Here is a 14430-nt window from a genome sequence, read left to right as displayed (position 1 = left end):
ATTGCACCTCTAAATTCTGCTCCCTGCATTCAGTGACTGACCCTTTGGGTCTGCATTGACAGGCCTGCCTTGACAGAAATCCTGAAGCCTTCAAGCCCAAGATAGGGAAAGGAAAGGAAGGAGAATCGGATCGGAGACACAGCAAAGGGTGCAACTGTAAACGCTCGGGATGTCTCAAAAACTACTGCGAATGCTATGAGGTACAAAACATTATCTCTTAAAAGTACTGGCTTTTTCCCTTCAGTGCCGTGACCTCTCTTATTTGTTCTGTCTCTTTGTATTACTATCATGTTTTCTGTTCTGTTCTTTTCTACTACTGTAATGTATTTTCTCCCAGCAGCTTACACATAGAAAGACTCGTATATGGCAAAACTGGTTACTTCTGCTGTATGAGCTTAAGTGTAAACCACATAGCAACTTTGAACTTGGGCTTGAATTTGTCCTTTACTGAGGAGCAGGATTTCCTAAAGAAATCTGCCGCTCCAGTTCCCTAAGAGATGTTGAAGCAGGATCCAACAGACACTCTGAGATAGAACATGTCTGTAGAAGACAAGCAAAAGTTGTTTCATCAGCTGACTAATCAGTCTGTGGATGTGGCAGACTGACCTCTAGTAGCTCAACCACGTAAATTCCACTGGAAACAGTAGATTGGTGAACAGAGGGATGAGTGGGTAACCATTGATTTGCCTTTGATTCAAGTATGCATTCTGAGAAGGCATCTCAGTTTGAGGTGAGAAGTTAGAAAACTGGTGCTTGGAGGTTTCTTCTCATGGTTAATTGATGAAAGATTAAAACAAGATCTGCATTTTGTTGTGGCTTGTTATAAAGGGAGTCAGTTACAAGAGGTTTCTCATTTTTTGTTTGTTTCTTTCAGGCAAAAATCATGTGTTCTTCCATATGCAAATGCATTGGCTGTAAAAATTTTGAAGAAAGCCCAGAGCGAAAGACATTGATGCATTTAGCAGATGCTGCAGAAGTTAGGGTCCAGCAGCAGACTGCTGCAAAGACTAAGTTATCTTCCCAGATCTCAGATCTGCTGACAAGGCCAACACCAGCACTCAGCAGTGGTGGTGGGAAGTAAGTTATGCAGCACCCTCTTTCAGTTGCTTCTAATGTGTTCTTTTTTTCCTATGTGACAGGTCATCTTTGAATGTTATCTGTGTAAACTGTAGAAGCACTCTCATGAATGGAACTTTTTGTTCACACAACTGTGCTTTCTATGGAACCTATGGTATGCCAAGCTTACCTTTGTTCAAGCATATAACTAAGCTAATCTTCTCATGGTTGCCCATGTGCTCACCGAAAGCATGAAGTACAAGTGTCCCATCTACTGAGAGTATGTAATCCTTGAGTTGCTCTTATAGTAAAAGCTGGAGAATTCTATGTACTTGGGCATTTCTGTTTCAAAATATACATCCGTGGAGGCAGGCACCAAGGCACAATGGCCCACCATTTTACTGTAACTATGGTTTATTCACTCCCTTTTTTTTGCCTCAAGGCTTCTGGAAGCAATAGGACAGATGAACTCTCATCAGTCCTTGTATTAAAATGTTGCCTAGCCCTGGAGTTAGGCACATTGTGTGGTTTTGCTGAGAGCAACTGGATCTTTCTTTTGTTCCAGGTTGCCCTTCACATTTGTAACCAAGGAGGTAGCTGATGCAACCTGTGAATGCCTTCTTGCACAGGCAGAGCAAGCAGAGAAGACAGGCAAGTCAAAAGCTGCAGCAGAGCGCATGATCCTGGAGGAGTTTGGACGCTGTTTGATGAGAGTTATTAACTCTGCAGGAAAGTCCAGAAGTGACCCCTGTGCCATGAACTGCTGACTCGTGCACATGAGCCACAATGAAGCGGACTGAACAGAACACTTAAGGCACAGGGGCACTTTGGTTTGGCATAGAGGATTTAATATTTGTTAATTTGGTGCTTATTGTAAATTGACCTGCATAATATCGAAACATGCAAATCTTTTTATAACAATATGTAGAGCCTTTTAAATCTTAGTTAAATCCTCTTCTACTTAAGACAATGCTTAATGGTCAATTTTCTTCCTGGTGTACAGCTTTTACCTTGGGTTTCTTAAAAATTAGATGTATTCTCCTCTTTACCCCAGAATAACTACCTGAAGGGCATATAGAAATTATTATAATATATATTATTACAATGTATGGAGTTGCATTACTTTGTGCATACAGGAAAACGCAGGTGATGTCAACAGATAGGCGATGCTTTTGGCAACAGGCCCATAATAAGGAGGTACTGCTGTATCCAAGATAATTCTGAAAGGAAGTGTGTAAAAGCATCTAAGTAGAAGGTAGTACTTGTATTTGGGACCTGACACAGCATGTTCCATTAGCGCATGGAGCACTGTGAAATACACAAACAGTAATGCAGAGGAGTGGGTTGAATATTTATTGTTGGGCAAGTGGTGGAGAATCTTGCTGGAGTGGGGCCCGAGGAGTTTAGACGGAATTAGTGGGAATTTTTTGATAGGAATGAGGCTGAGAGATGAGTTGGTTAAACTGGAACTTGAAGGCTGAGACAGTGGCCTGTTCTCAGAAGTGAGGAAGGGCAGCCACACCACAATGCCAGGTATCTGCTTCAGTGTACAGTGTTACCTAAGCATGCAGCCAACAAATGCTATTTCTTAGGTGTTTACCTGGTTTTTCAGAAGTCTGCAACAGCCTAATCCCTCACTGGAGATAGGGCTGTGCAGTCTGTGGTGTTTTTGAGGATTAAGCTGTAACCCTGGAAAGCATTTAAGCCTAAGAAGCTGTGAGGTCATGGGAGGTGTTGGAACCACAGTTGTCTTAATGAGGACTTGAGACAATCTGCATCCAAACTGACTTGCAAACAGAGGTAGGGTCATGTTCAGCCTGGTTGTGGGTCTTCAGGGTGCTTCTCCTCTGTATGTCGTCAGCTCAGTTGGCATAAGGGTTGTTTAAGTGTTGTTTGAATGACTGAGAGCCATGATCAGAGAGGATGCTAGCACAAAATCAGGTTTGCTTTCAAAACAGATACACAGATCCTTTTACACAAAGCTGGGGGGGGCCCGGGAGGGGGGGGGGGGTGAGGGGGTGGGCAAGGGCAACAAACTATAGCTGTGTATAGACTATGGGCAGGGGATATTTTTCAGTATTTGATACAGGCAATCTCAGATCACGTTTCTGGTAGCAGAACACATTTGCAAAATTAACCTAGTAGATTATTTACCTACCATGGATGTCTATAACTATATTTTAATCACAGGCATTTTTATTACCTGTCTCACTGCAGTCTGAACTATTTAGTTTTTTCCAAAAAAGATTTAGTATTCCATATGTAAAAAATGTAAATACAGAGAAAAGCAGCAGAGCTCTTTCTCCAGGTTTTCTAGCAGGGCCAGGCTGGAGAAAGGTAGGGGTTGGGCAAACCAGCAGCAGAGCTAAGTGCCTACATGTATGATGGCAATAGGGTGGGAGGATGCTTCCCCTTCTGTCTTCACCCCAGTCCTGTGCACTGAGCAGAAAAGCCCTTGACCCTTCTCTGGTGCCTCCTCAAAATGCCTCAGGGGCTTGAAGGGCCTGGGAGGTGGCCAGCAGCAGTGACCATTGAGTCATCCTTGCAAACAAGGTTTGACCTGCCAGTCACTGTCTGAAGGGCCCTGTCTGCTATTAGTATTTCCCTGAAAATGAATAGCGAGTCTCTGAAAAGGGACCCCACCTCTTGTGTACATAATTTTTTTCATAATTAGGACTTGGATTTACTAAAAAATCAGTGCAGTAACTTTACATGTAGATAGCGCAGATACTCGATTTACTTCCAGTGACCTACTATAGTATGTCCAGTAAGATTTGTATAAATGTAAATTAGTGTAAGTGAATCAAGTAATACCTACTTATGTTATTTTCCAAACAGATTGCAATATGCCTTCTTTTGGTTAGACTTCAGCCCATGTTAATTTTGTATATATACCATGTCTTACTCTAAATTGCACCTTTTGTGATGTGTATTTATATCCAGTGTGCAAAAACACTTGTGGAATTTAGATGACAGTTGTAATTATGTATGATGGCATTGCTTGAGAATATTTTGCTTGTAAAGACTTTAAAGGTGCAATCAAATGCTCCTGGTTCTTCTATTTTGCTTTGAACAAGCTTTCTCAAATATTAAGATTCCTCTCCCCCCTCGGTGTAGATTGTGTGAATTGGTTTTGTACTTCCTTAGCCATTCGCATCAAACTGCTGGACAAGAGTTACAGTCAGGTTCATCCAGTTACATAAAAAATAATTGGGAATGGGGCAAAGGGTTCATTTTCTAGTTCTGTTTACATCTGAAAAGTAGACAAATTAAATTTGTATTTACTAGACCTATTCGAAGAATACACTTTTCTATATTGTACAAATGAAACAGTCCGATAAATCACAAAGAAAAATAAACCTTTATACTATTCTGTAAATACAAATTTTTTGTACTCCTAGCCTTCAGCCCTGAATATTGTTCACAGATGACTCTCACTGAACTATCAAAAGACAGTTGTTAACACCAGGCCTGTTTCTGATGCAAGAACTGGCCTGGATTTTCAGTATGAGATGACATCCTGTCAGAGATAAACCCTTGGTTACTGGCATACTGTCATGCATAGTAATTTGTGTCACGTGGTGGCACAGTTCGTAAAGGGCCAGAATGTGTCAAGCCAGCATCAGGTAGTTGAGCCCAGATGATAGTTTCTTCATTTCTTTTAAACTCTAATGAGAAAGCGTGGGGCTTTTTATGTGCATGGCTGGGTAATGGCTAGGTTCAGACTGGGCAGAAGGACATCCTAGGCCATTCTGCAGTGCTCTTGAAAACAGCATGGTGCTACAAAGAGCTCATTGAGGAGCACAGGCAAATTTTTGTTGTTAGCAGGATACAATGTGCTGGTTTCTTGTGGCTTTTGTGTCTTCTGCAGAGATTTGTGAGCAGCTCTTGCAAAAACTCTTATTACTACGTTGCATTAAGGAATACAAGTCAGCTAAGAGAGCTTGTGGTTTGTTTCTCAAAGTAAAGCCTGGTTTTATTTGTGTGCAGCCAATCTCCATGTTCAGCTTAAAAAAAACAACTCTAGCAGTGTGGCAAAGGTAGTGTACAGTCAATGCTGAGGGAGTCTTAAGAGTGGTGTTAGGATGCTGAGAGAACAAAAGATGTTACTGGACTGAGCTTTTCCCCCTTCTACACCAGCTGCCATGAGAGAAGGCTCTGTGTTACCTTAGGGTGCAGTTAGAAGACTGAGAGAAGGAATGTGGTGCTCAGAGTGACGTGGAATAACTTTGTATGGAGGGCATGGTAGAAGCAAGAATGAGGGCGTTTCAGAGATGATGAATGTCTGAGCAAGGAGTTGCTGGGAAGAGAAAGCACTGTCCAAAAAACACTGTGGGAAAGGGAGTAGTGTGGAAAATCACTTGATTGCAATTGTGGTGTTAGGAATGCTGAAAGACTCCACTGAAAGTTGACAGCTCCTGTGGTGCAAGCCCAGCCAGCAGTATCTGCAGAGGGCAACAGAAGGTATGTATTTCTGGGAAATAATGGCAATTGGTACAAGGTTCCTAATACAACTGCAAGTTTCCTTTAGAATATTTGACTAACTGGGTAACTGCCACACTTCTAATTACGTGGTTTAGCTCGAACTTCATCCTACCAAGCCCTGTAAAACTTCCTCAGCATCTCTTGGAAACCTCCATCATCAGCATTTCAGTGAATTACAAAAGGGTGTGTGAACTGTGGCAGTCATGAGTATGGGCAGGTCAGCCACAGGAACATAGAGCTCCATGTCAGCCCAGCTGCAGCACGGTCTCCAGCTTAGTTCACTGGTGGGCAGCACAGCAGAAAACACAGAAGTTCAGAGGTGGGGAAGCTCTGTGCACAGCATGCCTGCCATGTCCACACCTTCATTAGGGGCCATGAGCTCATGCACATCTTTGTGGATGACCTACCCATTCAGGAGGAGGCTCAGCATGAGCTAAGCAAGACAAGCTCCCCCATGTAAAAAGAAAGTGGCAGCAGGCTTATGTCCAGCTGAAACAAATGCACAGTGAGGAAGTGCCTGTTCCCGATGGCCCAGCTCATATTGCAGCTGGACATGTAAGCAGTACAAGTGCTACATTATGTGAACGCAACCAATCTGCCACTGGGATCTCAGCAGTGTTGCCAGTTGCCCTAAAAATCACATATAAATGAGAAGGAAATAGTTTCCTAGAGTCTCTTGTAGCTGCAATGGGTCCATGGCAGTGACAGCTTCAACATGGCTTTTTGCACAGGTAATCGGACTGGTGGGGGATGGAACTCTGGAGGTTTTGGTTTGCTACTCCCAGAAGAGATTGCATGAAGTTCTGGGGTGCTGCTAATCTCAAAGCAGAGCCTGAGGAATTGAGTGCAGCAGCTCTGCTCCACCATAAGTAGGACTTAGGGGAGGAGGAAGAACCCAGATTGACCAGAGCCAGTTTTGTCCCTAGTAGGCAGAATGTCACTTTGTGACATTATTATTATTATTATTATTATTATTGTCCTGAGACATGAGGGATCACCTTTTCATTCCATCTCCAACGTGTGGCTTGAAAGTGACTTAACAGCCATAGTTCTGTGGGAAATAGTTGCCTTCCAACTCTATGGCTGCAACTGCTGTCCTGCACAGCAAAGTCTAGCAGCAGTTATGCCAAACTTTGCTATTCCAGGTAAAGCACTGCATACCAAAGCAGCTTCCTTGCCATGGAAATGAACTGAACAATTCAATCCTGCCTGGTACCACCAAATCTGTTTCAAGTAATCAGAGGAAACAGCATCTGTACCCTGGGCTGCAGGGGACATACCAGCTCTGGGAGGATGGGGCCATAAAATGCAACCTAAAATGCTTGCCCTGCTGCAGCACAACCCATATGCTGGTGCCTGAGGCTCCTGCCCAGACAGCAGGGTGTCAGCACTGCTGGGTACAATAGCCTGGGCCCAGCCTTGGTGCTACCCTCACCTTTATGGACAACAGCCTCTCTGCTCAGTATCCACTACCTCGCTTGTAAAGTGTGGGGCTTTGGGGGTGCAGTTTGATATTGTAGTTTCCCCCTCCAGGGGATCTAGACTAAACCAGCTTGTTTAGCTGCTTGACAAAACACGTAGGAGTGGAGGCTTCTGTACAACTTGAGTGCCATTTTCTTTTCACATCTTTATTTTCCTTTTTAAGAGCTCTGCACGCGTTCTTGCTTCCAGCTTTTTTAAAGCAGACTTACTTCAGTGAAATCAAACTGCCAGCATGCAAGATTCTCCTCAGCCATGTGGAAGACTCATCAGTCTTCTGGCAAGTACATTCATAGCACTAAGCTATCCAGTGCCTCTAGCATACACTCTGCAGTGTCCCCTGCCATTTCCCCAGGCATCTTGAGCAACCATTGCTAATCCTGGCCTGCCATGTAAGTTGCACAAAATGCGTGGCTGCTTCAGGATTGCTAGATGGAACACAGGATCAGATGTGCTTCCTTGCCTTGCTCAGCCAAATCAGGTGCTTTGCAGTGGCCCAACACATCACGCTTATCAACACGTTTTGCCAGCCACATCATGAGAAAACACCACATCACTTCCTTGCTTGTGTTGCCTAGACCTGGCTATCACTAAGCCTTAGAAACAGCCATCCTTGGAACAGCACTGAGTACTCATGATCCCATGTGGGTTTGGCCTGACTGACAGCTACCCAGTGGTGAGGGAAGCAAATGTTTTCCCTTCACTGTCTTCAATTTGTGCCTTCCACAATGGTATTTCAACTCCAGGTGTTTGGCACAGTTTGTTTTGACCTTTAAATAACATCGTGTTATTTCCTTTACTAAGATTATGTAATGATTGTTGACGCACACCTCCCCGTGAAACAAATGGTTTGTGAGAGTGGGGAAGAGGGAACTTTCTCCCAGGAGCTTCTGGAAGATTTTCTGTTCCAGGGACAAGTGCCATAGCTTGGTGTTTTTGTTGCTGCCTCCTACTTTGCCATACCAGTTTAGGACTTGTTCTGAAATGCTTGTTATGCGGTACACACTTGCTGAGGGCAGACTAACCCCACCCAGCTTTTTTATGTACAGTACTGACCTGCATCTTAGCCTGCTCTCATCTGAGTCAAAGAGGGAAGCAACACAAACCTCACATTGCAAGTCCGAGGCTAATTGCTCAGCAATGCAGCCTGCAGTGCAGGTGATGCTCTGTACATGCAGGGATAGGTCTGTCAGTGCATTACCCAGTGCAGAGCCACACAAAAGAAGGCCTGCACAATAGGGGTACTCTGTTGCCAGTGTCCTCCCATGAGCTGGGTTATATTGAGCCCGAACACTGCCAAGGGTCAGATCTCTCCTGCGAGACAGGGCTATGTCCCAGGAGCTTATACTGCCTGAGCCACTGCTGTGTGGTGAGCCTAATGCTAGGTTGCAGCTGGCCAGCAGTTTTTGATAAGCAGCCTGGAACGCAGTGCATGTGGGATTCCCATTGCCACAGGCTTGCTGTAGAGTGCTTAGAAACAGCTCCAGGGGGTCGAGGCTGAAGGCGTAAGTCAGGAGGTGGTGGGAAGAAGAGCTTTTTGGAGACACATAGTTGGTGTAAAGCCACTTGAGGCTTTCAGCATTAAGCAACAAACTCAGAAATCCTAGTTTCCGTTTGCTCTTAATAATGTATCTCCCCATAGAGTCCATGAAGGTGATAAAGACGCTCTTGGCCTCATTAAAGAGGTGGGTTATTTTGGTGTAATTCCCAACTAGCAAAGGCCCCATCAGTCCCATTCTATAGGGGCCTCTGCCATAAAATACATCACACAGATGGCTCATCAACCGCACAAACTTGACAGTACCGCTGCAGTTCTGGAATGAGGCCAGCCCCAGCTTCTGGAGGTGTTCCAGCGCATCAGCAACACCCTCGCTGAACAACTGAGTAGCAGGGTTGACCTTCAGGTGGTAACTCCCCTTACTCCCAGATCTGCCTGACTTGGAACTGCACAGCTCCGATATCCTCTGCTCCTGCAAAACCGCAAGCTCCACCACATGCTGCCACCGCACGGTGTCACCGGGCCACTCTATCTTCTGGAAGCACTGCAGAGCATTCCTTATCAGCTGGAGGGCATGGCAAACATCAAAGAAATATGTGATGCTGTGAGCAGAGCCGGGCGGATGCTGGAAAGTGCACTGAATCCTTTCAGGATCCATCCTGATCCCCAGAGCTCTGGCAGTCTGAGCACCGCAAGCAGTGGCACCTGACGTCACAGCCAGCACCCTGACGCCAATGTTGTTCAGTTTGTTGATGGCCTGACGAAGCAGCTGAGCAAGCAAGCAGCCAGTCGTGCTGTTCACAAAGAAGTAGCCAAGTGGAGCTGCCCAGGGACTTGAGGTGCCAACTGCCATGAGTATTATTGCTTCTGAGGCCAACGGAGCTTCATCAGCATCAAGGACGCCTGCGCCCAAGTCAACAAAGCCTGTCAGGCACTGGGTTTGTGGGTCCCACTCCCGCTGTTTCTGCAGGGACATGTCTTGTACCATCAGGGCACAGTAGCAGTAGTCCTGTTCCCCTCTCTCCACCTTTTCCTGAAGGCAGAGAAACATGTTGTTGCTGAAGCCTGCAGCAGCCTTATTAGTAGACAGCCAACTGGAAAAAAAGGGCAGGGTGCGATTAGGAGATGTGATCTGAGAAAAGGGAAGCAACAGTCACCACCTTTTACCACAGAGGACATAGTCAGCCCTGTCTGGAGCTGTAGAGCAGGCTAGGGCAGAGCAAACCCTCCCTTTCTTAATGCATAGTCCGAATTTCTGTTCTCACACCCTAGTGGTGGGAAGCAAAAGTATCGACCATGAAGGGAATTAAAGCAGCCTCCTGCCTTTCCAATATATAGAAGGTCAGGACAATTAAAGATCAGGAAAAATTAAACCAAACACAGAATTGCAAATCAGGCTATGCAGGTGGCCAGCAACACCAGGCTGCTCTCCTTCCCAACTGGTTTTCTTCACTCTGCACATTGTAATCCAGTTTGGATGATGTGAAACCCTCAGCAGCCCATGTGGAATGCTACTGTCCTCAATACACTCCCTTCTGCCGCTCCTTCAAGCAGGTTCTTTGTAGGAAGCCGTGTGAAACACCCCAAGGCAGGTATGGTCAATGAGTGTACCTGATGTGCGTCGACCAACTGCACTACAGGAGTCTGAGACTCAAAATCTGTACAGGGAGAGTTTCTCCAGCTTTTCTTTCATGTGTTGTTACAACTTCACTCTTGGTAAATGGGTCTGATAGCACTTAAAGTACTAAATTCTGAGCCCACATAACTACTTGTGTGGGTTACACAACTGAGTTATGTGATATGGAAGTATCTCCCTTCCGTAACTTTGAAACAGACACTTGTCGAGATTGACTAACTTCCCAGAGTCCTTGTGGGACAAGGTGAAAAACCCCAAAGCTCTAGTCTTAATGGCTTTATGCAGTCCTCTTTTTCCGTGTTCCCTTCTTGACTTCTCCCTCTTCCAGAAAGAGTCCCAAAGCTTTCCATGTATAGTCCTATTGGTTTTGATTTCCTCTACTGACATTTATTCCTGCCCATGTCTCCTCACTCAGTTTCTACTGTTGGTGGAGTACTACAGATTGCTCTCTAAACACTGCCTCCTGTGGTTTCTTTTTAGATGACCTTACTCATAATACTTGCCCGCCCTTCAGTATTTGCCTCACCTCTCCCTTCTCACAAGTCTACACTGCACATCACAGTGCCAGTGTGGTAAAGCACATGTGCTTGTTTGTATTCCTCCTTCCTCCCCAGTGAACAGTAAAACACATATAGACTCTGCAGCAGCTGAGGCCCTAAAATATACCTTTTTTCACACCCACACTCACGTAGGAATACTTAGCAAACTCCACACTTACTCTAAAATTGTTATTCTCATGCTATGCCCCACATGCATGGACACAGAGCAGCTCTCCAAGTTGAGGAGTATCAATGTTTCTTGATGCTCACTTCCCACTCTGCTTCTGTTACTAAAGCAAAGCAGGGAAAAGCTACTGAACATCTTCAGGACAGATCCGTTACACCTATTTCTACAGGAGTACCTGCAAGTATATTCAGAATGAATGAATAAAAACTTGCTTTGTCAGACTGCAAGGATGAGGGAGAGGAAGAATCTTCCGTAGATAATTGTAAGCCTTAATATGGTAGAGGTGGAGAACACAAGCAAACTGCCTCATTTCTGGAGAGTATTCAGCCATCTGCCTCCAGCTGTGCAACTCACAAGGCAAATCTGCTTAAAAGAGAAAAAGTCAGCTTTAGTGAAGCAAATAAACAGCTGGTAACTTAAGAGGGATATATAATGCAAATGCTGCAGAATACAAGGCAATAGGGTGGCTTTAGGAATCAATCAGTCATGAAGCTTGGTGTTTATAGCTCAGCAGTATTATCACTGTGCCTCAACTCTTCCTAGGGATGGGCAGTGGCCAGGAAGTGTGTGCCCTACCACATTGTTAAGGCCAAGACCCCAACACGTCTTTTCCTATCCAATCTCATCCCACAGTTTTAAGTAAAGACTGTGTCTGTGTGGGTGCTGCTTAGAAGCTGGTATTACAAAAGCCATTATCTTATGGTTGACTGCAATTTGAAATGGCTTCTTCAGTTTATATCACTAATGTTAACAGAGCTCACTTCCAGACAGCATAAAAGACAAGGTTTTCCTAGTTAAATAAACTTTATTCTTGAGTCATCTACCAGCTGAATGGTGCCATGGTTTGGTTTAACAGCTTTGGTTACGTGTCTGACCTGAACACTGTAACCAGCCTCAAGTAATTTTTCAGGGAGATTTTAATTCCTTGAAGGATTTGTTGTTGTATTCCTGACCTGCAAATCTCAAAGCCTTTATGCTTTATGCTACCCTAGAAGTCTAACAGTCAGAGATTTCTTTTCCGGACACCACCAGTATCATAAAACACCTAGCTGTGGCGAGGGGGTGCATGCCCTGCAGCACTCTGCCTTAGCCAACGCCCCCAGCAGTACCTGAAAACTGTGCCTGCAACAAGCTCACGGTTTCCTCAGAAAGGAGCTGCTTTTCCACCAGCCCCCACAGGACGCTCAGCACCGTTCTGGCCGGGCAGGTGCGGGGGCACCTCCGGGCCGCCGGGAGCTGCTGCCGCTGCTGGGAGCCTTCCACTGGCGGCCGCGCCTCCCCGCTCCCCGCCTGCCGCCCCTTCAGGCTGTAGTTATGGTCCCCAGCGGGGGAGCTGGGGGGAGGCTGCTTCAGAGCTCCGACGAGGGCCTTGCTCCTCCGGCCGGCGCGCAGCGGCTCCTACCGGGGAAGGGAGAGGGAAGGTCACCGCGGTCCAGCTGAGCGGGGGAGAGGGGAGCACGCTCGTTCCCCACACGCACCGGGTGTGGGAAGCGGGAGGGCACGGCTCCCCGCCGCAGCTTCCGCCGCAGCCCGTAGCGCTCGAAGTCGGTTTCGGCAAAGTGCCGCGAGCAGAGGATGGCGCCGGGGCCGGGTCGCCAGGCCTGGTGGCTCTGCGGGTCCACGCGGTTCACGGCGCGGATCCACTCGCGGCGCTGCGCGGCGTCCACCGGGAACCTGCGACAGATGGAGAAAGGGAGGCGAGACACGGACGGAGGGAGACTGGTCGGGGCGCGGGGCGCGGCCGCACTCACTGGTGGAAGGAGATGCCGCGCTCCCGGCTCCTCCCGTTGTCGCGGGCAGTGCAGCCCAGCGCCGAGCAGCTCCGTGTCATGGCCGCCACCGCCGCACGGCACGGACAGCGCCCGCCCATTGGCTACCACCGCCCGTCCTCCGCCGCTTCCTCCTTCCCCATTGCCTAGCGGGCTTCCCCAGCCGCCGTCACTGGTCCTTTTCCAGCGGTGCTGCAGTTCCGCCTCGGTTTGACGTAAGCGGACAGCGGGAATGAGAAAAGAACCGAGCCAACCGGTGGCAGCGATAGAGGAAAAAGCAGCCAGTGGCAAACGGCGATCCTCGCAGCCAATGGGAGCAGCGCTTCCAGTCTTTACATATATAGGGGGGCCCGGAAATAAGGTTCTCTCCTGCCGCGGGGTGCTTGATGGTGATGGGGGTTCATCGTGCGGCTGCACCATGCCCGGCGGCGGGGCCTCTGCAGCCGCGCCATGGCGCTGGGGCAGCCCCCGCCCCTGGCGCACCGTCCGCCCTCTGAGCGGCGGCGGAGCTGTGCTGCTCCGATTGCCGTGAGAGGTGGGTCAGGGGCTGCGACCGGAGGCTGTGCAAGCCCGCGGGCCGTGCAAGCCCGCGGGCCGCAATCTCAAGTGTGTTAGTTCCGTTTCCCCGCCCCGAAAGGCGGGAGAGCCCCTAGCCGTGGGTCTGGCCCCTGTCCGGTGATGAGCCTCACTGCTGTTCACATCATGACCACCGTGATTACTGCCATGGAGCTGAGGACAGCCGGCACCACAGCCCCGCGTTGCAGGCGCTTTCCCCCGGCTCCTCTACACCCTAGAGAGGCGATCGCCCCTAACGCCTGTCTCCCTCTTTCCCAGGGCTGATCGCCGCTCCTGCACCGAGAATCCCGAAGGACAGCCCGAGGAAGGAGGCGGCCGCACACCCAACACTATCCCACCCCCCCGCCGCACTCCTTCCCGCGTAAGGGAAAGGTGGAGTCCCGCTCGCCGCCGCCCGGAAGGCGCGGGGCGCGCCCGGAAACCGGTGGCGGGCTAGAGGCGGTGCCGCGGCTGCCACGTTGGAGCGGGCCGGGGCTGGGTGAGCGCCGGGGACGCAGAGGTGAGGGGGGAACCCGCGTTTTTCACCTTTTTAACTTCTGTTCCTATCAGAAACGGGGCACCGGCGGCCGCTGACAGTGCACGGTGTTTCCGGGGGGGGGGGGGGGGCGGACCTTGAATGTTGAAATAAAATCCAGAAATGAGACGGTGGAGGCTGCTAAACCGTTTTTCTTCCTCAGATCTGGCTGGCTGCTGATGGTATTCAGCAGCAAGGGTTTTCTGGAGGATGGGTAGGTTTCGTGGGTTAAGATTGAAAGTTGCTGTAGGGTGCCTTATGTGTGTCTTGATGATGCTAGTAGAGGGTTTTTCAGTGCAGTTGAAGCTTTGCCCAGATTTTCCTGTGTTATAGTCTGTTCAGCAGCCATGGGTTTCCTCTGTGTGCCCATTGGGAATTATTGCTCTCCTCCCTGAGCGTGCTCTGGAGAGGGTGGATATGATGTCTGTGGGATATCCTTAGGAGAATGAGCACCCTGGCAGCTTCTGCCATGTCCTAATGCAGCTGCTGAATATGTGGCACTGCAGTCTCCCCATGCTCCATTTAAGCATTATATTTCTTCTCCTTATTTTTCAGTGAAATGAAGCTGAAGGAAATTGATCGTACTGCTATGCAGGCATGGAGTCCTGCACAGCAGCACCCCATATACCTGGCTACAGGTGAGTTTCTGGGAAGCATGTGCTAGTAGGCTACATGTGGGGGCTGCCATGAA

At 48.1% G+C, this 14430-nt stretch overlaps 2 protein-coding genes across 22 annotated transcripts in view; both read left to right on the top strand.

Annotated features, from left to right (window-relative positions):
• The window catches only part of LIN54 (lin-54 DREAM MuvB core complex component), a 38658-nt gene extending 36493 nt beyond the window's left edge, over positions 1–2165 (top strand). For all 3 annotated transcript variants that reach the window (XM_061350889.1, XM_061350888.1, XM_061350887.1), the window contains 3 exons: positions 63–200; positions 875–1077; positions 1622–2165. In XM_061350889.1, coding sequence (XP_061206873.1) covers positions 63–200; positions 875–1077; positions 1622–1823 — 543 coding nt within the window. In that variant the 3' untranslated portion in view covers positions 1824–2165. The remainder of the gene's footprint in view (positions 1–62; positions 201–874; positions 1078–1621) is intronic.
• A 10842-nt stretch (positions 2166–13007) lies between these two features.
• Positions 13008–14430, top strand: part of SEC31A (SEC31 homolog A, COPII coat complex component) — a 43668-nt gene continuing 42245 nt past the window's right edge. For 18 of the 19 annotated variants that reach the window (XM_061350906.1, XM_061350905.1, XM_061350903.1 and 15 more), the window contains exons 1-3: positions 13008–13184; positions 13484–13724; positions 14295–14377. In XM_061350906.1, coding sequence (XP_061206890.1) covers positions 14299–14377 — 79 coding nt within the window. In that variant the 5' untranslated portion in view covers positions 13008–13184; positions 13484–13724; positions 14295–14298. The remainder of the gene's footprint in view (positions 13185–13483; positions 13725–14294; positions 14378–14430) is intronic. The other variant, XM_061350894.1, reaches the window with a different exon arrangement.

Source organism: Neopsephotus bourkii, unplaced genomic scaffold (genome assembly GCF_033783945.1).
Source record: "Neopsephotus bourkii isolate Nb327-2 ecotype Australia unplaced genomic scaffold, CSIRO-AGI_Nbou_v1 NB_547, whole genome shotgun sequence".
NCBI classification, from domain to species: Eukaryota; Metazoa; Chordata; class Aves; order Psittaciformes; family Psittacidae; genus Neopsephotus; species Neopsephotus bourkii.
Note: the sequence above shows the minus strand (reverse complement) of the source record. Positions and strands in the feature narration are given on the sequence as shown.